Source organism: Haliotis rufescens, unplaced genomic scaffold (assembly GCF_023055435.1).
Source record: "Haliotis rufescens isolate VD_foot unplaced genomic scaffold, xgHalRufe1.0.p SCAF_123, whole genome shotgun sequence".
NCBI lineage: Eukaryota > Metazoa > Mollusca > Gastropoda > Lepetellida > Haliotidae > Haliotis > Haliotis rufescens.
Window position 1 is genome coordinate 252,148 of NW_025963806.1, and position 27,073 is coordinate 279,220.

Below are 27,073 nucleotides of genomic sequence, written 5' to 3' on the forward strand. Positions count from 1 at the left end.
GTCCAGATTACTGCAGTATCTGAAAATGAAGAGTCCATGGGCTCCTTTTTATTATATGTCATTACCATAATTTATCAACTGTTTTCTTCTCTAAAATATGTTCATTTTGGAGACTAGAAGTTAGTCTATAGTTGGGACTAATGTCGGATATAATTTTAGTCAACTGAGATATCATGCCGCAGTTTAACCCCACTAAGGCACAGTATACTTTCTCCGAGTCGACGAATCCTTGTTTTAGCCACTTAATGCCGAGCGCTGGGGAGGGAAACAAAAAGTAACATCTTTTAACGAGGCCAGGAATCAAACCCCGAACCTTCCGCTCTTTGGGCAGACGCCCAATCCACTAGACCACGGAGGTGGTCACTCATTTTCAAGAAGGACTATGGAATATGCGTCATGAGTAGAAGACACTAATTAGCGTCATGTGAGACAAACTAGGACAATGTCTCTGTAATTTGGAGTCAAGAGTTGCCAACTTTTATGCGTATATACAGAGTTGAGTGGAAGTTCTTAGATGTGTACCACGTGATCTGATGTCTAGCTGTCACATTTATGTGCTACTCAAAAGAAGTTAAAAAAAGACCATTTTTCATATGACTATATTAGACTGCAGTCATATGAAATATTTGGGTGTTCTTTAAATTCTTTTCAGTCGTATATATGACCTCATTAAAGTGCTAATTTCGGAAGAACTCAACTGGAAACAGCTTCACTGACTTTTGTCCAGTTGAGCAAATAACAACACTAAAATATTTTGGCTGCAGCATTTAATGGAGACTGAAAATAATATATTTTTGTTGTAGCACAGATGTGTATATACTTCTTCATATTTGTACAATATATTCACATAAAGGACATGTCCGTATAAATATAGTAATACTCTCGTACATAAATATAATAACTATGAACATAGCACAGGGTTTATCACAGGTCTCAAAGGCAATAATCTCCCCAAAGCTGGCTGAACACGTCTATTTGCCCTTTTCTAAATAATACCATAAGGCTTTATGATTCTTATCAACAGATACCTACTTTCATTGACTAACACCATGTTTCATTGACTAACACCATGTTTCACAGACTTGCACACCATGTTTCACGGACTTGCACACCATGTTTCACGGACTTGCACACCACATTTCACGGACTTGCACACCATGTTTCACGGACTTGCACACCATGTTTCACGGACTTGTACACCATGTTTCACGGACTTGCAAACCACGTTTCATGGACTTGCACACCATGTTTCACGGACTTGCACACCATGTTTCACGGACTTGCACACCATGTTTCACGGACTTGCACACCATGTTTCATGGACTTGCACACCATGTTTCACAGACTTGCACACCATGTTTCACGGACTTGCACACCATGTTTCATGGACTTGCACACCATGTTTCATGGACTTGCACACCATGTTTCATGGACTTGCACACCATGTTTCACAGACTTGCACACCATGTTTCATGGACTTGCACACCACGTTTCACAGACTTGCACACCATGTTTCACAGACTTGCACACCATGTTTCACGGACTTGCACACCATGTTTTACGGACTTGCACACAATGTTTCACAGACTTGCACACCATGTTTCACAGACTTGCACACCACGTTTCACAGACTTGCACACCATGTTTCATGGACTTGCACACCATGTTTCATGGACTTGCATACCATGTTTCACGGACTTGCACACCATGTTTCATGGACTTGCACACCACGTTTCATGGACTTGCATACCACGTTTCACGGACTTGCACACCATGTTTCACGGACTTGCACACGTTTCACGGACTTGCACACCATGTTTCACGGACTTGCACACCACGTTTCATGGAGTCAGCAGGTTTCAATAACACACCTGCAGACTGTATTACATCCAGTCAACACCAGACTTCATTCACAACCTTAACAGAACTGCATGACTTACAATAATCTCAAGTGTGGAAACCAAACAATTTGTCAAAATCTACCAGGCACTGTGATGAGATACACAGTTCCTGAAACAACATCAAAGACATTTATCACAGATGTCACAGTCGTATCGCGCGTCTATCCCAGAGCATTCTCCAGCTGCAGCAGCTGAATGACCATCGGCATGTACAGGATCTTCTTTCCTGCCTTCTCCCTCAACACCTTGAAGTCAGTGGCTGACTTGGCGCTGTCCAACACGAGACTGTACAAGTGCTGGAATGACTGGGCCCCCAGCTGTTCCTGCAGGTAGGAGGTCAAGGTCACCACAGCTTTGCGTGTGCTACCATGATTGGCGATGACGGACTCGTACAGGACTTGGAGTTGTTTCATGGAGGAGCTGGAAACAGCTGATGTCGGAGAGTCTGAAAACATAACGTGAGTCAAAGGCTGAGCCAATATTGAGAGAGTGAGTTTTTATATGACAGCGTGTCAGTTTGATGGGGGAGAGGGGGAGAGGGAGTCTGAAGTGATACAGGTCTTGGACAATTACCACTTGTGTGAAACCCACGAGCACAAGTTTGGTGCGGACAGAGCAAGAAATATACATAATCAAACATGGTCATAGGTTCCTGGCATGCCCAAGGGGTGCAACTCTGTCAGTGTCACCATGTCATCCTAGCAGATCAGTTTTACGGACAAGTGAAAACTAAATTTAAATTAATTTATTTATATTACCCTGCAAACACAAATTGAATATTACAGCATCCAAAATTAACTGAATTGCAATATTCGTTTTTTTGCAATATTCCAGCAATATGATGATCATTATTTGCTTAAACTAGGCCAAAATGACCTAGGATTATCCCAAAACTATTTCTTAAAAAATAATGACATGTGACTGACCTCTCATCTGTTTTACAGTAGTTTGACTTTCACACATACAGAATAGTGAGTGAGTGAGTGAGTATGGTTTTACCCCGCCTTCAGCAATATTCCAGCAATATCACGGCAGGCATACAGACTAAAGAAATCTTATCTTAACTATTTGGCACAAGGACTATAGGACTAGTGCCAATTTCTAACGCTGACTTCCTGTATGCAGGTTCATGCATAACGCTCCCCGCATCGCCCATAAACACTGTCTACCATCCGCATGTCAAAGCATTAAATGATCAGTAAAAGTACTATTCTTTGATTCAAATCATGCAACCTTGAAAACGTTAACACAGGGAATTCCAAACGACATTATTATCTATCACTCGCTTCCGTGGGATAAACATTTGAACGGAAGAGGTGTTGCACAGTACATACAATCTCAACCATATATTAGACATTCCAGAATGTTTGTTTGTTCAGTTTTCAAAATTTCAATCAAGAACTGTGTCAACATTTTTCAAGCGTAGTCTGAAATGGAAGTCGCCAGGTTGAAACGAGTGCCGTAAAGCTCGAGAAAGCTGCTTTCTAATTGGTTGATGTCGACTTCTTGTTAGTCATTTCAGTGGTCGGTCAAAGTTCGCGAAAGGTCGTTCTGACGTGACCCGGCAGCGAGAACTTAGATCTGATTTTAATGAGATTGGTACGCCTCTTTCCAAATTTAAAACTGTTGCGGAACTGTCAAGAACTAATTCCAAAAATAAGTAGGTCAGGCCATTCCAAGTAGTGTTGGCAAGGGGACCAGTACTACGGCCCACAACACAGTAAGCTGGTTTGCGTTGTGTTTGCGTTATATATTTACGTGTTAAAACTGTGGCATTGAACAAATAGTCATTGTTTTCTTTTGACAATTTTTTTTACGTTACAGTGCTTATAAAAACACTACGACAGAAACCTACCAACCCTTACAGACGAGTTCAATTCCACTCTCGTGCCATCCCAGATTACTTACTCTCTTGCGAGAACGAAGAAGTTCGATTTTAAATCGGTCATGGTAGAATCAAGATAAACGTCCTGTTTGAAATGGCCCTGCAAAATCAACTTAACTGATTTCTCCATGTTTTATGTACATATTCTAAGCGGGAACTCTGACCCTGTTTTTATTCACGCTGTTGTCATTATATACATCTGGTCTTTCAAGGAGGTTTTGTTGTGGCAGACACTAAAGTACTCACGGAAATGAAAAAACCCTGTTTTTCTCAATTTACAAATCGACACAAAGTGTTACATAGCTGTAAATACGAAATAACAAAACAACTCGAAAAGTACTAGTCTGGATTTGCTAGTTTGATCTCAGTGAACAATACAAAATGTACTTTACAGGAGGTAATTTGTCGGCACTTTCAACATTCAAAAATATAACTAAGTCCAAATTGACATAGCAGAAACAGACTATAGGCATGATGCACCTGTTCTCACCTGTCGTCAAGGTGTCATAGGTCACCTTGATCTACTTACACCTGGTTATGCCCTGTTTCACAATAGTCTGTTTTATTCACATTTTTACACACTTTTACGTGTAAAAAGACATAAAAACATTTGATTCGCTGTATTTGTGCCACGGCCCAATTAGTACTAATTTAGGTGTTTGAATATTTACATATTTTGTATATTAACTGCATTTATTTAAGATCTGAGGTCGAAAAAACAGGTTTTTTTCATTTCCGTGAGTACTTTAGTTTCAACTCCTTCCAGTAAAGAGTGTAATATACATGATATAGAATGGCAGATCTGATAAAACTCTACAAATGATTTTCAGCACCAAGTAAATAACTTCTGTTAAAGCAGGGCAAAACATGTGAATGTGTCACAGAGGCCTCTAAACTAAAAAAATAAACATTTTTAGAAAAAAGTTTGGGGGTTTGTCTCAAAACTTAAATGAAGTTTTTATCCACCATCAAACTTTTGAACTGGTCCCTGAGTATGAGCAATGCAGGTCTCAAGACGTTTACCACTTTGGTGAAACCCACGAGCACGGATATGGTGCTGACAAACCGGGATTCGAACCCACAACCATATGTTTCTGGCGTGCCCAAGGGACGCAACTCTGCACAGCGAATCATGGCGCCTTAGACAACTGGGCCACCCGTGTCCCCCCCCCTACCCCTACGTATGGAGAAAGTGCCCACCCTGTGGAGGAGTCTCGGTCACCGTCATGCTGTCTATCTTGTAGGTGAGCGAGCTGATGGAGCTGGTGGGCCTGCTGGAGCAGACACTCATAGGGGTGTGCCCGGAGTCAAACACGTCGTCGTCGGTGGTGTAGCTGACGGACGATGCTGCAGTCGCGGGAGACTCGCACTCAGACTGGGAATTCAGGTAAACTCGGTACAGGTTCATTGTCGGTGGTGGGCCCTGTGAAGAGATGGGCATGCTTACCAACTGAAGGAATTGGGTTAATTAAGAGATAAACCAACTGTAATTTGAAATTTGAGGCAGTCTAACTGTAGATTTGATACCTCTAAATGTAATTTGGAATTGTTGATGGCATGCCCTGACAAAAGTTGTCAGTGTGTGTTTTACTTAATTTTGTGTGTTCTGAAATAGTTTTGTTTGTTTGTTGTTTAACTCTGCACTCAGCAATATTCCAGCTATATGACGGCAGTCTGCAAATAATCGAGTCTGGACAAGACAATCCAGTGATTGATATCATAAGCATCGATCCACGCAATTGGGATACGATAACATGCATCAACCAAGTCAGCAAGCCTGACCACCCGATCCCGTTAGTGGCCTCTTACAACAAGCATGGGTTGCTGAATACCAATTCTAACCCGGATCTTCACGGGGATTGTCGATCAGAGGGAAAGTGGTCCACAGTGTAGATCTTCACAGTTCTACTGGTACTAATACAAGTAGGAGTGTAACTATATATCAAGCTATTGATGTATTGAAGATGTTTGCCCTACAATATGTACTATATCGATGAGAATTAAGAAATGCCAATAGTACTGCCTATGCAATAATCGATAGTTTCAATTAGTTATAAATAATACAAGCAAATTTCAAACCTGCCTGGGTGTCGGCCAGCAAGGATTACAGTGAGTGAGTGAGTGAGTGAGTGAGGTTTAACGCCACTTTGAACAGTATTCCAGTTATATCACGGCGTGTCAGTTTAATGTGGGAGGAAAGCCCGGAGTGATGCAAGTCTCAGACGTTAACTACTTCGGTGAAACCCACGAGCACGGGTATGGTGCTGACAAACCTAGAAACATAATCAGGGCGAGCAGGGATTCAAACCTACGATCATAGGTTTCTGGCGTGCCCATGGGACGCAACTCTGCACAGCGAAACGGGGCACCTTAGACGACCCGTGCCCCCAGTGACAGGGAAGAGCTCCATGGCCAGCAAGGGTCCACTACTGTTTGGTCTAAGTGGTACTCACGTTCTTCGCCTTGGGGACGCGTTTCGGAACCTGACAGGACATGATCTCCCTCTGCGTCTTGACGAGTGAGTTGATGGCGGGAGTGAAGAGGGAGTGGCGCCGCAAGACGCGCCCCCCCTTGTACATCGACGGGATGTTCTCCTGGGGAGGAGACAACTAATGAAAGATTTTCCATATTTCTACAACAGCCTTAGAAGTTTGTGTTTAGTTCTGACTAGACCAGATGACTTGTGTCAATCTAATTGGTTGGTTTGGTTTGTTGTTTTACGCCGCACTCAGCAATATTCAAGCTATATGGCGGCGGTCTGTAAATAATCGAGTCAGGACCAGACAATCCTGTGATTCATATCATGAGCACCACTCCACGTAATTGGGATCGATGAAATGCATCAACAAAGTCAGCGAGCCTGACCACACGATCCCGATATGTTAGTTGCCTCTTACGACAAGCATAGTCGCCTTTTACGGCAAGCATGGGTTGCTGAAGACCTATTCTACGTAAATCTTCACGGGTATGTAAATCAAATTCTAGTCTTTGTTCTGTGTTTACATTTTCTGTCAGTATTTTTCAGTTCCACTTTGTATCAAAATTGTAGCATAGAGAACTGGTTCAGAATTATTGCCCTCAAATGTTACTACCATTATTGGATTTTTACTTGTCCTCAGCACAATCAAGTAGTCGTGAGCCGGCGGACTAGCGTGAATTTGAAGGCTGTGGATTAATTTGTTTGTTTGTTGTTTAACTCAGCAATATTCCAGCTATATGATGGTGGTCTGTAAATAATCGAGTCAGGACCAGACAATCCTGTGATTGACATCATGAGCATTGATCCATGCAATTGGGATACGATGACATGTATCTATAAAGTCAGCAAGACTGACCACCCGATACCATTAGTTGCCTTTTACGGCAAGAATGGGTTGCTGGCTGTGGGTTTAAGAAGCCAATAGAACCAGTAGTGTCAATGAAGACAGAGCTGACATGATCTCAACGTCCTTATACTTTCAACACTTGCTTAAACTGAAATGTCACATTGAAACATTAAATAGTAGCGTCACACGATTGTTTACAACAATGACGACAGTCATGCAGCACGGTGATAGGGACCGGACCCAGAACCCAACTTGGGCCATGAGGTCTAGCACAATGTCTTATGATGGGAGACGCCAGAAAGGGGAGACGCCAGAAAGGGGAGACACCAGAAAGGGTTGGTTGTTGGCTTGTTGTTTAACGCCGCACTCCGCAATTTTCCAGCTATATGACGGCGGTCTGTAAATAATCAAGTCTGGACCAGATAATCCAGTGATTAATATCATGAGCATCGATCCACGCAATTGGGATCGATGACATGCATCAACCAAGTCAGCGAGCCTGACCACCCGATCCCGTTAGTCGCCTTTTACGACAAGCATAGTCGCCTTTTATGTTAAGTATGGGTTGCTGAAGACCTATTCTACCCCGGAATCTTCACGGGGGGAGACAAGCATGGGTTGCTGAAGACCTATTCTACCCCGGAATCTTCACGGGGGGAGACAAGCATGGGTTGCTGAAGACCTATTCTACCCCGGAATCTTCACGGGGGGAGACAAGCATGGGTTGCTGAAGACCTATTCTACCCCGGAATATTCACGGATCCACCAGAAAGGGGCGACACCAGAAAGGAGATACAGCAGAATCACAAGGTTACATGGCTGACAGACTTGTCCAAAGATAACAAGGCCGAAGAGAAAGGATAGGATAGGTTGGTAGTCCTGCAACAAGATTTGCAGGATCAAGAAAGTTATAGGGTTAATATGGTTACCATGGAATGAACAGTCCTCACCTTATTTTCGAAAATAATCTTTTTTGGATCTGGTTTATTATAAACAGGTATACGGTCTGCACGTTTCGACTTTGGTGGATTTTTCTCCGGTGTTTTCGCTTCTGGGCTACTTGTTTCCTCCATTATGCAAGGGGAAATAACTCTGCCGTTAAAGATTCGCGCAGGGTGACAACTTGAAGCACGCATATCAGAGAAATGTGATATAGCTGGAGCAGACGCTCTCCTGCCCGTCACCCTGACCTTGACCTTCGGTATTGAATCTCGCCTCAGACCAACCCGTATCAAAGGGGAGACAACTTCCTCCATTTTTTTCTCCACACGACATGGCTTTTCAATGTTTCTGGGTACACTTGGAGGATCGACTTTGTCCTTGCAGGATTTGGGCAGAGGAGGATCACACTCGGGGGGGGATTCAGTAATGCTGCGTTTTCTTTCGATATGACCTTTGAGAAGTTGCTCAATATAGGGCTGGAGGTTAGGTACGGTCAAAAGCTGTTCAGCAGACGGACGCTTGTCAGGATTGGGGCTGAGCAGAACGCTGACCAGATCCTCAATCAGGGGGCCGTAGTGCCTTAAAAACGAATGAAAGGACATCAACCGTATTGGATATTTCAGATACCATTGGACTACACACTACGAGTACATTGAAACATTTAAAATAAGGTATGATAAGGACAAGCTAAATTGACAGATCCTAACAGTTGTTTTCTAACATCGACAGTGAACTAAACAAAGATGAAATTTGAATGTTCCGTCAACACTTCCATTTCATGGTAGATGCTAGAAGTGTCCAAAATAGTTATCAACTGATTTATAAAATTACTATCAGGATAGACAAAATTTATTCCAACCTGCCTGACCATCAAATTGAAAAATGCATCACTTTGTATTCACTGACAGTGTAGACTTACTGTTTTAAGAAAACATTTTCTTTACATTTCCATTGTGAAGACAATGGTAACTTGTTTGTCATCAAGTCCACCCATTTTGTTTGTTTGTTTGTTGTTAATGCCGCACTCAGTATAATATTCCAGTTATATGATGGCGGTCTGTAATCTCTGTACATGTATTATATAATCAAATCTGGACCAGACAATCCAGTAATTGACACATTGAGCATTGATCCATGCAATTGGGATACAATGACATGCATCAACCACATCAGCAAGCCTGACCACCTGATCCCGTTAGTCGCCACTTACGACAAGCACAGTCGCCATTTATGGCAAGCATTGGTTGCTGAAGACCTATTCTACCCCTTATCTTCACGGGTCAAATCCAGTATTCACTGTCAAGATGGTCGTTTCAGACACTGGCAGCTTCTGTCTATACGTTCCTGTACACCCTGTTATCATATAATGGGCAGGTTATAAAGCCAACGGATAAAAACGATATCTGTTGGGGTCATATGCATATAGAGATGCAAATATCAAAGGTTATGTAGGGACTACTTTCAGTGTTTATAAACAAACATGGCGTCGCCCTTATCACAGACCGATGGATTGCCGCAAAAGGCAAGTAAAAACAATTGTTGTTTTGCGTACATGTTGCTTCGCCACTGTATAAGAAACAGATTTCAGTTGGAACTATATTGGCTACTGTCACTGTCCGACTGACACATCACTTACCCTGTGGTAAATATAATGTGCACATTCCAGGAAATCTCCCGATGTTTCGGTAAGGTTTGTGAGAGAGGGAAAGCGATTTTAAAGCACAGAATTAAAGAATGACATTATATAATAAAGAGGTTATCACGCTTGTGCGTTTGGGGATGGTAAGTATCCTGTATTAGGAATAAACACTATGAATGACATTATATGATATGATATTTAGGTATAAACACTAAGGCTTGCTAAATACAAATTTTATTCCTAATGCAGGATATTTACCATCCCCAAACACACTCGCATGATAACCTCTATATACATACGTGGGAACTGGCTGATACTTTGCCTCCACAATTTTCAAGACGAGGGACGTGAGGTTGGGGGCATCAAATGGCACTCGCAGACAGCAGAGCTCGTACAGGATACAGCCAAGGGCCCACAGGTCACTCTTGTGATTGTAGCTGGAGGTGGGTCAGGAAACAATTAGAGATGTTGGTAACCATGGCAACTAATTAGTTAAATTCCCCGCCATATCAAGTCATGAAGTACCAAGGCTGACTTCAGTTGTTGTTATTTGTTGCTTAACGGCCCACTCAGCAATATTCCAGTTCTATGACGACGGCCTGTAAATAATCGAGTCTGGACCAGGCAATTTAGTGATATTGTAAAGCAGAGATTCACGCCATTAGACACTTTGACATGCTATCAGCCTAGTCATTGAGTCTAACCACCTGATCCTTATGACAGCAGAGGTTACCGGGGACCTATAATAACACAGAAGTACTACGGGGATTCAAACATTGTACCCAGTTTGGGATTCAAACCCAGGACTATATGCAGGGGTTAGAACTAAAGCCTTACTAGCCCAGGTAAAGATAAAATGCCCTTGTAATGTAAACTTCATGGGGAAATAAGGACATTTGTACTAGCCCACTTGAATTTGTACTAGCCCCTGGCCAGCAGGCTAGTGTTTAGTTCTAACCCTGGCCGGCGGGCTCGTGTTTAGTTCTAACTCGGCATTAACAGATATTTCAAAATCTTTTCATGTGTTTAATCAAGGTGCTCATGTGATTTGATGCACTTTGAGAAGTAAGACCCGTTTCATTATAGGCTAGATCGTGATTATCGGAGTGAGTGAGTGAACGAGTACGGTTTTATGCCGCTTTTAGCAATATTCCACCAATATCAAGGCGGGGGACACCAGAAATGGGCTTCACACATTGTGCCCATGTCGGGAATCGAACCCGGGTCTTTGGCGTGACGAGCGAATGCTTTAACCACTAGGCTACCAGACCACCCCTCGTGATTATCGATGAGATTATCTTCACTGCATGAAGCTTATGCAAGTGACTTGAGTGAGTGAGTTGGATTTAACGCCGCTTTTAACAGTAAAAGCCCCAAGCAGTCAGGGTGGCCTCTCTGGGATGTGGATTTTCAATTCCTACTGCAGGACCCGGTTTTTCGCGTGCGTGGGCAAAGTCACTGAAGCGCGTGTAAAAGGACTTTGAATGTCCTGTGTATTGGTGTCACTTCACCGTTAGCGCTTGGTTGATTCCCGGCCTTCATTACCACCAGGAGGCTCGTTTAGGTGTCTGCGGCCTGTGCGGTTAGCGGGTGAATGTGAATACATGGAAAGACGTGTGTGTACTTGAATGTTTGTGATTTAAAATTAACTTGTTGCACTATCAGGATTGTTTGAAAATTATTACGTGAACTTCACGAGTTTAGTGGTTTATCTATTCATTATAGCACACAATGAATGGTCTACGATTCAATACGACATTCAGTAGATGTTGAGAGTTCACACAAGTGTGTTGGTATTTCCTATATCAATTACCAGTATTTTCTTGAGTATAGTGCGCAACCCCCTCTAGCGGATTCAGTATTTTAGGGGAAAAAATCGAATGTCAAGTGCAGAAATAAATTACACTGTAGATCTACCTCTTCAGCGAATTCCGGTAAACGAACGGGTGATGAGAAACTTGGTCAGTACAAATTCAAAATTTGAGATAAAAAATCACCAGACAATTTTATTTACCGTTTAAATTGTATTTTGTGTTCTGCCAGGCATTGTTTTACATCCAGGGATTAAGATTACCTTGTGTATTTTCTCGTAAACTAAGCCGGACACAGCTATCAGCTGTACACACGTTTTCTTGGAATCTACCGGTGATACGGTCAAGACACACCGAATGATATATAACTTTACAGTATTTTAATGCAAGGATCGGCAAAAATTGTATCTGAAACTATTTTTTATCAGTAATAATATATCCCAATATCTTGTTAATTTAGTTGCAGCTTTTACTAAACATATTTTAAATAATAATAACCCTAAGCGAAGCAGCTGATCGCTATTGCCGGGTAATAATTTTTCACATGGAACCAGTCTGACCAGTCACCGTCAAGGCTCTCGCGCACGTGATCGCGAGAACTACGTGTTGACATAGAATCGTCAAACTATAACAAATATGACTTTTAACGAGTCAAAGTATGGCATTTATGATATATGTATCCATTCTCTGTCAATTAAAGTTCGTTTCAAGGCGTCAATAGCGGTAATCTGACCGTGGTCGCTGTTAATAAAAGGTGAGTTGCGCGATCTTCCGCTCGCTTCGCACGCGATTTCGCCGAAATTAATTTAAACAATATTTAAAGGAATTTTGAATAGAATTAATGAAATAAGTTACATACATAAGTCCAGATATAAAAAAACAACACTTTTTATAGCCAGACAGTGTAATTACATAATTAATTTGTGTATGGATTTGTTGACATGGTATTTCCGGTGTTACGTGCCCACGGCAATATCTTTCCATGGGGGGGGGGGGGGGGGGGGAAATCATCAAAAGTCATTATTTCGTGTATATTGCGCACCCTCTTCTACACAGCTATGTTTTTGGACAAATATTGCGCACTATACTCAAGAAAATACGGTAGCAGCTGATTAGTTATTTCATCCACGTCATGGAACAGTTAAGGCATATCGTTTTGATCGTTTATTTGAGGATGTTAGAAATAAAAGTCAACGGAAGAAATCCGTACGCCTGTTGTCTTGTTTCTTTGCTTTATGAAATATTTAGTCCCACCAAATATATATGTTCATTCTGAAATCGTGTTCAGATGTCATGAACAGCTCCATTTATTAGTGAACACGAACAATAATAATTATGGGATACATCAGCATCACAAAGAGCACAACGTGTTTCAGGCGGGTGTTTGTTGCAAGTTCAATTGCGCGTGTTATGGCAACAATATGTTGAATAAGCTATAATTTACACCATAGCAATTGCAAGAATAATAACAATAAGTATAAATATAAATGGGGAAGAAAACATGATCTTATTCAATGACAAGACAGATGGTTTACGTACTTGTCCGTTGTCGACAGGTCGAAATTCGCTTTATGCAAATATTTTTACCCGGGCATAAATTCCATTGGCTAACTTGGACAGTATGTTTTTCTACACACAATGTTGCCTGTGATATTCTGTGCGCGCGCGTGTTTACATGTATGTTTCATCGTTTCTACCGTTATTTATTATAAACGAAATTAGGTTGTTTTAACGTTCGTGATCGAAAATCGGACAACTACACGATCGATAACGATTCAAACTCGTAATAAAAAAGGAAATAATCATATTGTTATGTTACAATGTTAGCGGAATACGTTTTCAAAAACTACTGATACGGACTGTATGTCTGACTTAAAATACTTTATAAGGCATAGTTGGGAATGCAAGTCGGCAATTTGAAACTAAAGTACTCATGGAAATGGAAAAAACCTGTTTTGCTGGATTTAATAATCGACACAAAGCATTACGTAGATGTAAATACGAAATAACAAAACAACTGGAAAAGTACTAGTCTTGATTTGCTAGTTTTATCTCAGTGCTCAATACAAAATGTACTTTACAGGAGGTAATTGTAGGCACTTTCAACATTCAAAAATAAAACTAAGTCCAAATTGACAAGGCAGAAACAGGCTATAGGCATTATGCAAATTAGCCTGGAAAAAAGTTATCAAAACAACAATAAAAATAACAGCTATGTTTATGTACATAATAATAATGACATGTAAGTTGTTGTTTGAGAAGGGAATATGTTACTTTTACGTTCTGATATTTTGACGATGATTCACTATCCCACAATGCCACTGACAAATCAATAACCACTGACAAATCACATGCACGTGGGTCTTCAAACACCTGGTTATGCTCAGTTTCACAACAGTCTACGTGTAAAAAGATATAAAAACCTTTGATACGCTGTATTTGTGCCAAAGCCCAATTAGTACTAATTGAGTTGATTGAATATTTATATATTTTGTATATTAACTGCATTTATTTAAAATCTGAGATCGAAAAAAACAGGTTTCTTTTTCATTTCCGTGAGTACTTTAGTGCCGCAAATGCTTAGAAGGCTGCTTTCAATTCATAGTGGCTTGTGTCGACTTCCTGTTAGTAATTTGATTGGTCGGTCAAACTTCGCGGAAGGTCGTTCTGACGTGACCTGTAAAGTACACAGCGGTTGCGAGATTTTGTATATGAGTTTAATAAGATTGAGGTAATCGAGGCATGTGATTAATCCTGTTTTGTTTATTGAAAGCAGTAGTTGTTTATTGTTAAGCAAGTTTATCTCTGCAGCCGTTGAAATATGCAGCTACTCGCCGACTCGTCTCGCATCAAAACACGTGTCTGTGTACTCGCGGGCAGATGACCACGGAGTACGTTGATCACCGTGTCGGATTAACGAGACTATTTAATAAGTGATTTCAGTGGTTCGTTGCAAATTCGGTGTGTCGATGTCGAGGGTGCGAGGCTGTCGGATTAACGGGTCTAAATAGCGATGAAGTATATTGTAGATGTATATTGCTGCACGGTCGATTGTCAAACCATTAAAATTATTCCATGGTTCACACTGCCATACATCTAATTCAAGGAATTCGAGACACGCACGTCTGTTAAAAGTACCTTAATGCATATCCAAGATACTAACCCTTACTTGTTGACAAAGAAACTCGTAAGGTGTGTCATTGTCAAGTACAGCCTGACGCGTTATTGTTGTGACTTAATTTGACGCATTCATAATTACTGGATGAACGTTTAGGAGTATTTCAGACCTTTATTGATATCTCCCTGTATTTGTACATGTTTATGTACATAAAACATTAAATCAACTGAAACATGTATTATGTATTATATTAAAATAACATAATATTTTTAGATCATAATTTGTTTTAAAATATTTTAGCCCGTTATCAATTCCATATGTTATTGGGCAATTATTGGTATATTATTAATGTTAAATGTGTTCATATACAATCATATAGCAAATATTTCGATATTGACATCAATACATTAATTTTCGCTTCGCTTCTATTCTCTTGCATTTTCACAATTCTTCGCCAGTGGCTGGAAGTATGAACGATCGAGCGAATTCCGATTCAAATAATCTTTGTATTCTCGCAAAACGCCGCGCCTGTGATGTCCATACATAGTACTTTGGCTAATTCGTGGTGTCATCAACTATCATACCACGGGAAAGAAATCGAAGATGCGACGATATATTTTAACGTGGAGGGGTAAGTTCATTTTGGGAGAAGTCACGTGCTGTATTGCGTCATCCCAGTTGACTGCGGGGTGATCACTGGCTCCCATAAATTTCATGCTGCTTCCCATTTGATTACGCGTATTTGGTGATAGTACAGGGATTACCTAATACAATTAATGTCCAAAAAACAATGAACACCTGTTATTTATATTTGTTTAAAACACACGACGTAGGTTTTCCGTATCTGGACCCAATTATGATCCGACTTCCATCTTCATCAATTTAACACATCAATCTGTGCTGTGACTAGTTTTAAACATCAAGCGTGTCGCGTGTGTAAGAGTTAAAACTAATCTGAAACAACATTAAAAGTGAGAAGAAGTTAGTGCTGAAATCATACTGGGTATATAAAAGTCCAGTTCCCAGTTTTTTCTGTACCATTTCATCATGGCATCAGTGAAAAGCAGACGACAAGCATTGCGGAGAAGTTAGCGTTGATCAAGAGAGAAAGAGATTCACAGGCTAAAGACAGAAGACATCAGAAGACAGAGACATGAAGCAGGAAAAGACGGCGTACGTGAGTGAGTGAGTTTGGTTTTACGCCGCTTTTAGCAATGTTCCAGCAATATCACGGCGGGGGACACCAGAAATGGGCTTCACACATTGTACCCATGTCGGAAGCAGGAAAAGACGGCGTACGTGAGTGAGTGAGTTTGGTTTTACGCCGCTTTTAGCAATGTTCCAGCAATATCACGGCGGGGGACACCAGAAATGGGCTTCACATATTGTACCCATGTCGGGATTCGAATCCGGGTCTTCGGCGTGACGATCGAACGCTTTAACCACTAGGCTACCCGACCGCCCCAAGACGGCGTACGACCAGACACTGGACAATGCACTGTTTGCGTGGTTTACGCTATCCCGACATGACGGGACACCCATCTCTGGCGAAGTAATGAAATTTCAAGCCCAAAAGATTATTTCATTCATGTATATTACCATATTTGCATTCAAATGGGCCCAACAGTCAAAGTAGTTAACAATAACGGAACATCAAAACTTCTACAAAAGATCGATCTTACTCGAACAAAAAGAAATCATACATTGTATTTATTCTAACAAACACCGGCAATTCTTCTGTCGAAACCATGCATGCGCATTTACGTACATACGTCATCAAGTGTGCATATACAGTACATGTATTGGACTCCTCTTTAGTTCAACTATCACCCGACCTACATTCCATAATTGGAATAACACTGGGGTCGTCCATTGGCCCTGAGACCCGCGTTATCGGGGGGGGGGGGGGGGGGGGGGGGGGTGTTGGACTGTATAACTGCTAATCACAGTGGATAATTAAATATACAGAGTTTCCTGTGTATGGCAGATGTGTATGCCGATTGAGGAATTTGCATTATTTCTAGAAGTACTGTATGCATATGAAATATATATTAGAAAATCACCGTGGGCATGTGGACTGTAAATATCAAATGCCCCACAGCATATTAACAACATCAAATAACAATCTTATGTTATCCCATACGCATGTAAGCATTATGAAATCGACGCTAAAACAAGGAAATAATTCTGTTTCACCCAAGGTGATGTGTTTAAGAACATTGGTTTTGTATGAAATAAGACACCCCGCAACATGTAATAATAGGTTAATCATATTTTATTCATCTGAGATTAATAAACAGGCCAAACTGGCTTATGTAAATAACGCTCCCTCCAACACAACATATATTAAATACCGCATTCAGCAATATTCCAGCTATATGACGGCGGTCTGTAATTAATCTAGTCTGGACCAGACAGTCCTGTGATTGACATATTGAGCATCGATCCACGCAATTGGGATTGATGACATGCATCAACCAAGTCAGGGTCGCTGACTTTGTTGATGCATGTCATCGTTTGTTTGTTTGTTGTTTATCGCCGCACCCAGCAATATTCTAGCTATATGACGGCGGTCTGTAAAATAATCGAGTCTGGACCAGACAACCCAGTGATTAATATCATGAGCATCGATCCACGCAATTGGGATCGATGACATGCATCAACCAAGTCAGCGAGCCTGGACACCCGATCCCGTTGGTCGCCTTTTACAAGCATGGTCACCTTTTACGGCAAGCATGGGCTGCTGGCATGTCATCGTATCTCAATTGCTTGAATCTACATGCACATCAATTTCAACACATTTCTCCTGTTTTTTTTATATCTTTTTTCGCCACGGAAGTAATCAAGGTAATCGCCGTTTCACTTCGACTTACCCGATTTCATAATGTTTTATGCAGTAACTAAACTGAGCAAAAACTCCGTGAAATTATTTTTACCACAAGTTCGTTAAATTGTCGCTGTCTCGGCGCCTTATAAAAGAGGCCCGCAAGCGCTTAGCACCACTGGTAATGCAAATATGATTCGCCAGGCATATGTCTTTTACCCTTTTCAACTGGTGTTCCCTTAAAGAACCACCAGTTGAAAGGGTAATAGACATATGCGCAACACGTTGGTATTTAATACTTGCTAATCGTATATTTAAGCTTCATTTATCCAATGAGGACAGTCGGGATTTTATTATCGATTTCAATTGTGTGGCGGCAGATTCATATATAATATAACCCCAGATCCATATTGGTAATGCTTTACGCATGGTAATCAACCGCGTTATCGTGGTTCTAAATATTTGAATCTGCTGTCACAATTATTTTGATTGCTATTAAAATTCCACATGCCGCCAAATCCCAACACATTTTTCCTGCTTTTGATCTTTTTTCACCACCGCGTTACGCATGGAGATTGGCGAAAATAGTCGAAAACAACCGTGTTCATTTGTGTACATGGTGTAAGCATTTGCATAATGCACTGGCGATACGGAACATTGAGGTGAACATCGCCATCACACACACATATATGCTGTCACAATTAAAATCGCTAATACAATACCACATGTCCCCCCATTTCCAACATATTTCTCCTGCTTTTTATCTTTTCTGAAAAAGCCATTTATTCTTGTAATCGCCGTTTTTGACGACTGTTGTTGTCTATTCATATGTATAATAAAACCACACATACATATTTGTCAGGTGATACCCTTGGAAACCATCATGATTATCATGGTTTAAAATATTGAAATCTGCTGTCACAATTCCAACACATTTCTCCTGCGTTTTAAATATTTTTCGCCACCGCGTTACGCATGGAAGGTGGCGAAAATAGTTAAAACAACTGCGTTATAGCGTTCCGTAAGCATTTGCGATTCTAATGTTATCAAATTCGTAGATTCAAGGAAATGCCATAAATCCCTGTATAACCATGATAACAACTTCTGATAAGTTTATTATTACATAAACAGAACCACCTGCCCGACATGCTCATTACAGAACATTTCAATACATACACAGCACACAGATCACTTTTACGTTGTCCCATGACATCATTGTAGACATGATAGAGCTACTGGTTACCGACCAGTTATCGCCAGTTTTTTTTTCATTTCTGTCACTCCGTGATTTCAGTTCGTGAAAAATGATTTAGTTGATCTCTGTTATAACGTGTATAACTTTCCCGTCGTCTTGACAGCACGTGCCACGTGATCACGCATATACGCTTCAGTTATACAAATGACATTACAAATTTGTCGTCTGCAAACCAATATTCCCCACATTCGATCTCTACATGCTATCATATGTACTATGGATTTCGATATATACACATGCTACGTACAGCTCAAATAGGTTTCAGAATTGTATTTTGAGAAAGAAATGACTGACCGATAGAAAGCAATGCCAGAACGGAAGTGCGTCATTGTGTTTCCTTTTTTATTTTCGAGTGAATAAGTCGCGATGGCCCACATGTCTTTGATAAAGCTGTATTCGGGCTTGGCGATTATTGTGGGGTTTTTTTAAAAAATATTTCCTCACAAGTGTTTTGTCATCTTTCTCTCTTCCAATGAAAACGAGCAAAATTAAAATGATATCCCGTGCGACAACGGGGAGTTGGCGATAATTTATAGCCAGTAGCAATACAGTCTAAATAGTTTTGGTAAATAATTTGTTTACGAAATGTTGTGTCACATGATATGCAAATTAGGTGTAATGCCACGTCACCACTGCGCCGGAAATTAGCTTTTTGTCCGTCATCCTTTTGCCGGATCATGGTTGGTCAGATTACAACAATGGGTACCGTTTTTCAGATGGAAATCGCGCGGGTGTTAAAAATATTGAACTTCGTGGACATATCGTGCTTGGTAACCACATGTGACAAAGATTTCTCATGTATATATTCTGGCATTAAACAACGTGTCCGTGCCGATAACTCAAGGTGACAAATGCCGACTGACATGACTAACATCCCACGAACGTCTTTCGCATGCTCGAATTATTCCGTACCGTATCGCCACATAATGAAGTAGCGGAAGGGAACATTGAGGTGAGTATCGCCATCACACACACATATATATGCTTTCACCAGTTCACAATTAAAATCGCTAATAAAATACCACATGTTCCCCCAATTTCCAACATATTTCTCCAGCTTTCGATCTTTTCTGAAAATGTATTTTCTTGGGGAATGTAATTTTCGATTCAATTGTGTGGCGGCAGATTTATATATAATAAAATCCCACATACATGTTTGCCAGGCGATATCCACGGAAACCAACCGCGTTATCTTGTTTTAATATATTGAAATTTGCTGTCTCAATTCCAACACATTTCTCCTTTTTTTTCGCCACTGCGTTACAGTGTTCCGTAAGCATTTGCGATTCTCATGTTATCAAAATTGTCATACATAATTCATGGATTCAAGAAAATGCCATAATTCCCTGTATAAACAACTAAAAATTCTCGTACAAAATTCGTGGGTTCGAGGAAATGCTGGCTTTGATTTTTTAATGAGGTGCCATAAATCACTGTAAAAACAACTTGGTGACACTGACAAGTTTATTACATAAACAGAACACCTGCCCGACATTCTCATTACATAACATTTCCTGTGTTATACAGCAAAGATCACGATTGTATTTGTAGGAATTACCATAATTAATTCACATGGTGTAACTTGCGTTGACAATACGATGAGACCTGACATTAGGCACATGTAGTCAGCTGATCCGGTCGAAGAACTCTCAAGTGGTCTGCACATCCGGTTAAGGAGCTCTCAAAATGTGACGAAAAGTCTTTTCTTGGATACCTAAGACAGTCAAAGCTCTTGAGAATTTCCTTATTCTCTCTCCAATGTCTTTTTGGTTGAAGGCAACATTGTATTACGCTTAATAATGACGATGTACTTATAGGTGTATATTTTATTGGCGCTTCTTCTTCTTGGCAGCTGATGGTAAATAAGCCGCACTCGGTTATCTCCCTTGAACGCACGCGAACGGCTTGCCCACCAATTCCAACACATTTCTCCTGCTTTTGATATTTTTTCGCCACCGCGTTACGCATGGAAGTTGGGGAAAAACATCGCGTTACGGTGCGTTATAGTATTCCTTGTGCATTTGTGATTCTAATGATATAAGTTTTATTACAAAATTCATCACATGAAGTTTGCAGTTGCCAATTGAAATTACCCTACTGTTTTGCATCATTTTTTTTAACATTTTCCCTTTCTAAGTCAAGATTACTGTTAATTTTTTTTTCAAAAGTACACTAATACAAACATTATGAATGTATGTTACTATTTGTGTCTTTCTTCATGCAAATTAATACTCTTTTGATACGAAAAAGGGGGAAAAAATGTAAAAACAGGCCAAACTGAATTTCTACACAGAGTTATGGGAATTGAATTGCCGCGCGGGGAAGAGGCCACCCTAACTGCCAAGTGATGCAGCTGACAAACCTAGAAACATAATCGGGGCAAACCGGGATTCAAACCAACAATCATAAGATTCTGGCGTGCCACCCGTGCCCCAGCAAGTGACATGAGAGGTGGAATCTGATTGGTCAGTAGGAGGGATATAGAAGGGACATAACTCACAATAGCCACTGGTGACGCTACGATCAAGCCCAATAATTCCAATCTAGTTCAGCAAGGGTGGAAACTGGACTTTTACAGTGAACGTACACGTTATTGTCGGGCAGTGTTATTGCCCCTGTTTTGTTTTAGAAGGATACGGTCGTTTCTGACAGATCTCAGGGCTGAGGTAGAAAGGGGTGCCGATCGTGGTCACGGCGTGGTCCATCGTGTTCTGAAGGATGCGGGAGATGCCGAAGTCGCCAAGCTTCACGATGTTCTGGCTGGTCAGGAACACGTTCTGGGGTTTCAGGTCTGTCAAGGAACATTTGAGAAGCTATGACACCCCATACTTAACCTTTGAAAGGGGTCTTCCCACAGTTACAAGACACACAAAGAAACGATTTCTTCATAACTTTGTGGCCTAGTATGCTTGCTTGTTGTTTAATGCCGCACTCAGCAATATTCCAGCTAATACCGGAGTGTGAACCAGACAATCCAGTGGTTGATATTGTGATCAATTCTTTACACTGTTGAGTTACACTGGGATGGGAATGGGTTATTTTCCTTTTCAGCTTGAATGTCTTTTCAATGGAGCGTGGTCCATAATTTGGGGTGTTTATAGGGTGTTCATCAGAATTTAACAAATTTGTGTTCACTAAAATTTGCAGATCTGCGGAAGATTCTCATCCCTGGTTACAATGACACGCAATAAACTAAGTCACCGAGCCAATCCATAAAATCGTCTTGCGACAAGCATAGGTTACTGATGACAACGTCTAACCCAGAATCCCCTCATTGCCTTGTATGACACACTGCAACATTAGTAAGCAGGGCTTTACCTTCACTTCTGTTCAGTAAGTATTATTTTACACCACTTTTAGCAATATTACAGCAATATCATGACGGGGGACACCAGAAGTGGGCTCCACACATTGTACACATCTGAAGAATCGAACCCGGGTCTTCTGCGCGAAGAGTGAAAGCTTTAACCTCTAGGCAACCTCACTGCCCCGTCTTGTATATTGAGTATTCAGGTCGTGCGGTCAGAATTTAAAATTACATAAATCCAATTTCATATAATTTTTTTTGTTTCCTAATAATGTTTTGTAGGTGGGAAAAAAATAATAGCAGAAAACAATTGAGGAGCGCAACTATAGAAACTAACAGTATTAGTCAACTAGTCCTAATAATGATAACATAGCAAGACCTTAAAAATGGCAAATTTCTACTGGTCCTTATGATACCTTAACCAGTGGGCAGTTTGGCAAGGACTACAGGACTAGTGCCAATTTCTAACGCTGGAGGGGGTTACCAGGGTAATAGGGAAAGGAACAAATTTGGATCTACTGTTGAATTCAATAATAGATTCTTGAATCTACCCTTTCCAAAATCTACTGTTTCCGCTTCTTCAAAACTTACGCAAGCACAGACAGCAGACCAGATGCCCTTCAATTTATTTATATTTAATTGTTTCTATTTTACTTATTTCTGGTTGGTGGAATAAAAATTACACTGCTTTAAATTCTATCTTAATTTTGAACATTTCAATTTTCAGGTGATGCAGGTTCGCAAACCAAGTATTAAAAAAAGTCTGGCCTCAATAACCAATGTGAAGACACAGTTTAAGGCAGGTCTTCCATGACGGGTTTGTGCTCACCTCGATGGAGGATGTTCTTCCCATGAATGTACTTCAGAGCAAACGCGATCTGAACAAACCAATCAAACACAATCTGAAACAGAACATAATTTGTATCTAATTAGCATAATTATGACTAGTAAATCAATCAATCATACGTCTTAGATAGGCCTTTCAAATGGCTTGTTGTTAAACGCCACACTAAATATTCCAGCCATATGAGCGAAATCTGTAAATCTGGACCAGACAATACAGTGATTGACACTGTTAACAATGATCCACACCATCAGGGAACGCTGACATGCATTCAGCCAAGTCACTGAGCCTCAACACAGATCTTTACAAGGACCTTCTAAATGAGTGAGTTTAACATTATTCCAGTTATATCATGGCGTGTCAGCTTGATGTGGGAGAAAAGCCCGAAGTGATGCAGGTCTCAGACGTTTACCACTTCGGTGAAACCCACGAGCACGGGAATGGTGCTGATAAACCTAGAAACATATTTGCGGCGAACCGGGATTCAAACCCACGATGATAGGTTTCTGGCATGTCCAAGGGACGCAACTCTGCACAGCGAATTGCGGTGCCTTAGATGACTGGGCCAGCTGTGACTCCTATCAAATGAAGACACCTTGTTCTAAGTATCAATTTTTAAGGACCTAGATGAAATTGACGTTAATTTGGCATTTGGTTACTTGGGAAATCTTCAGAAGGGATCATCAAAACTTATTGTTATCCAGGCACTTACTTCTTTGGAGAAATGAATTCCTTTTTGATCTTGTATTTTCTTTTGTAGGTCTCCTGAAACAAATAAAACTCGACGATGCAAGTTTTCGTAAGATGAAAATGAAAAAAGGACAGGATTAAGTCGACTTCAACTTGAAGAGTAAAGTTTGGATAACAACTTCTGTATTGTTTGTGATGACATTTCAGAGTAACTTCTTACCCTTCATCAGATCTACAAGGGGCAAGAAGCAGCCCTGAAACATCATTACAGTGAGTGAGTGAGTGAGTGAGTTGGGTTTAAAGCCGCTTTTAACAGTATTCCAGTTACAGCACAGCGTGTCAGCTTAATGCGGGAGGAAAGCCCGAAGTGATGCAGGTCTCGGACATTAAAAGCTTCGGTGAAACCCACGAGCACGGGTATGGTGCTGACAAACCTAGAAACATAATCGGGGCAAACTGGGATTCCAACCCACAATCATAGGTTTCTGGCGTGCCCAAGGGATGCAACTCTGCACAGCGAATCGCGACGCCTTAGACGACTGGGCCACCCGTGCCCCCCAACTTCTAAATGTCTATCAAAGACTTTTGTCAGAACAAATAGCTCCATGGATCAAAATGCTGTAGCAAAGAAACCGGAGGACCTATTGGAACATTGTTAAATAGATACACTACATCAAGGCTGATGAATAGGGCAGGGTCTGTGATGATCCCTATATTCTGTTGACAGTCTGATACGAATAATATGACCGTATTACCGAGTGGAACAAGTAGTTTGACCATATTTTGTTTGTTTGTTGTTTAACGCCGCACTCAACAATATTCCAGCTATATGAAGGCAGTCTGTAAATAATTGAGTTTGGACCAGACAATCCAGTGATTGACTTAAGCATCGATCCACTAATTCGGATACGATGACATGCATCACCCAAGTCAGGTCCGTACCCCCTGGAACCCCCCCTCTGAATCCACCTATGTTGTGTCTTTAGTTTAATATAGGGACCCCCGACTTCTTCATTTACAGTTGGGTTATGACAGATCCACTGGCTTTCATCACCTCTGTGTGGTCTAGCAATTCTCAACACAGGGTTAGGGTACAATTTACACTACCGTATTTTAGTATAGTGCGCACTCATGTATAATGCGCACTCCCCTCTAGTGGATTCAGTATTTTGGACTCAATAGCGGTAATCTGACCGTGGTTGCTGTTAATAACGGTGAGTTGAGCAATCTTCCGATCGCTTCACACACGATTTTGCCGAAATTAATTCAAACAATATTAAAAGGAATTTTGAATAAAATTAATGAAATAAGTTACATACATAAGACCAGATATACAAAGAACACTTTTTATAGCCAGACAGTGTAATTACATGATTAATTTGCATACTTCAGTATGGATTTGTTGACATGGTATTACCGGTGTTACGTGCTCACGGTAATATCTTTCCATGGGGGAAAAAAACATCAAAACTCATTATTTCATGTATAATGCGCACCCCCTTCTACACAGCTGTGTTTTTTGGAAAAAAAGTGCGCACTATACTCAAGAAAATACGGTAAACATGCCAAATGACATAGGACCCCTAGGTCAAGTGCACTACGCCAATATAAACTTTTTTTGTTTTTGGATTATAGAACAATCAGTCAATGATGCATACTGGAGGCATCCGAGCCTGAATTCTGGCAAGCTAATTGGTGTGATAAAAGAATCTGTTCACCACCCAAAAGTATCAAAATATAGACAAGGGAGATGGTTCAATGGAATTACAACTTCTTTATTACAATTTTAACAGTGATACTATCTACACAAATGTTGCATTTATTGTTTGTTTGTTGTTTAATGCCAGACTAAGGAATATTACAGCTATATGACCGCGGTCTGTGATTAATCAATTCTGAACCAGACAATCCAGTGATTGACATCATGAGTATTGATCTTCGCATTTGGGATACAAGGACATGCATCAACCAAGTCAGTGAGCCTGTCCACCTGATCCCATTAGTCGCCTCTTCGACAAGCATGGTCGCCTTTCACGGCAAGAATGGGTTGTTGAAGACCTATTCTACCCCGGAATTTTACACGTGTGCATTTATATAGATCAGAAATTCATCTAATAAAGTATATCCATTGTACTGTCTCTCTTGTTCATCATATCACCTTCAAAATGCCACTTCAAAAATAATATTATATTTCAAGAAAAACTATTTTATATCTCCACTGATCTCAATTTTTTATCTTTTATAGGGTTCGTTGTGGAGGGCAGGTTACGCCCATTTCTGTCCTTAGACCATGAATATTGGAATGGAAAGATTGGCGAACACAATCTATAAGAGCGTCCGATACGGAGTTTGCGTGCATTGCATGAAGGTACTGAAGCCACGCAGATAAGATCTGCCTCAACCACAGCCGATGTGTTGACTGACCGTCAAGACATAACACAGCAACACGTGATGCAGGCCAATGCCTTGACTGTCGCCATGTGTCAGGATGCCGTCGCGGCTCTCGGCTAACCCAGCCACACCAGGCGCTAAATGAAATGTGCGAAAGAGCTTCCCGTAAAGTGCACCACCCTTCAAGCGTGAACTAACCTCCATCGGCATACTCCATCACTATCTTGAGGCATTTTTCTTCCACAAATGTTTCTCGATACTTCACAACATTCACATGTCGGCACTTAGCAAGAACAGTCACTTCAACCAACGCTTGGTCAACTTCTTTTTCTGATAGTGACGTCAATTTGATTTCTTTCAGGACACTTTTCAATTGATCTTTATTTGTGACAAGCCATGCTTGGCCAAAACTGCCAGATCCGAGCAGACACAGCTTTTCGTACTTTCCCGCCATCTTGTCAGAGGTCCTGTGGTTGACTGGGATCCTTGCTACCTGAGACAGCCGGTGACCGATTTGTCGTAGGCTGCGATTGGACGACACTAAACATGGCATCCATTGGTCCTCTGTGCCGAATGAAAATCTTAACAAATTTACGGAAAGTTTGTTGGCAACAAAACAGTTATATCATATATCAGGAAATGTATACCTTCTAACACTTGAGCAGGGCAGTTGTTTGGTCTGCAATGTCACCAACGGATAGTTTTTCATCTGCTTATAATGTCAGAGGCATGTGTTTTGACAAAACTCGAATGACAGGTTGCTTGATAAACAACTCTTTGAGCGAAACCTTAGAATTATACAATATTATATTTTTAAAACTTCCTGTGAAGCGACGTTTATACCTTGTTTTGGTGGTTAACAATTCCCCACACACCTCCCACAATGAAATCGGTATTCAATAATTCACATACAAAAAAGTGTTTATGCAAGTGAATTTACTTCTAAAATCTTCTTAGAATTAAAATTGAAGTATAAAATGAGATCAAAGGAAATGTCAGTAAGAGAGTATTGATTGTACATGTTCGTAGTACACACGTAGTGACAGCCGGTATTGCTGTCCGTGTTTGAGAATTGTCTCCCCTGATCTGCTGTATACACAGAAAATTGACACTATGAAAAACATTACTGTATTATGATCA

At 40.7% G+C, this 27,073-nt stretch overlaps 1 protein-coding gene across 1 annotated transcript; it reads right to left on the bottom strand.

Moving 5' to 3' along the window:
- Nucleotides 1-731: 731 nt before the first annotated feature.
- On the bottom strand, nt 732-26,407 carry LOC124117440 (serine/threonine-protein kinase Nek3-like). The gene is made up of 9 exons (XM_046479342.2): nt 26,132-26,407; nt 23,565-23,617; nt 22,838-22,910; nt 21,339-21,492; nt 9,993-10,130; nt 8,063-8,633; nt 6,240-6,380; nt 4,987-5,209; nt 732-2,346 (listed from the first exon to the last, which is right to left on the bottom strand). The coding sequence occupies exons 1-9, from the start codon at nt 26,385-26,387 to the stop codon at nt 2,063-2,065; spliced, it is 1,893 nt and encodes a 630-aa protein (XP_046335298.1). The 5' UTR covers nt 26,388-26,407; the 3' UTR covers nt 732-2,062.
- Nucleotides 26,408-27,073: the final 666 nt, after the last annotated feature.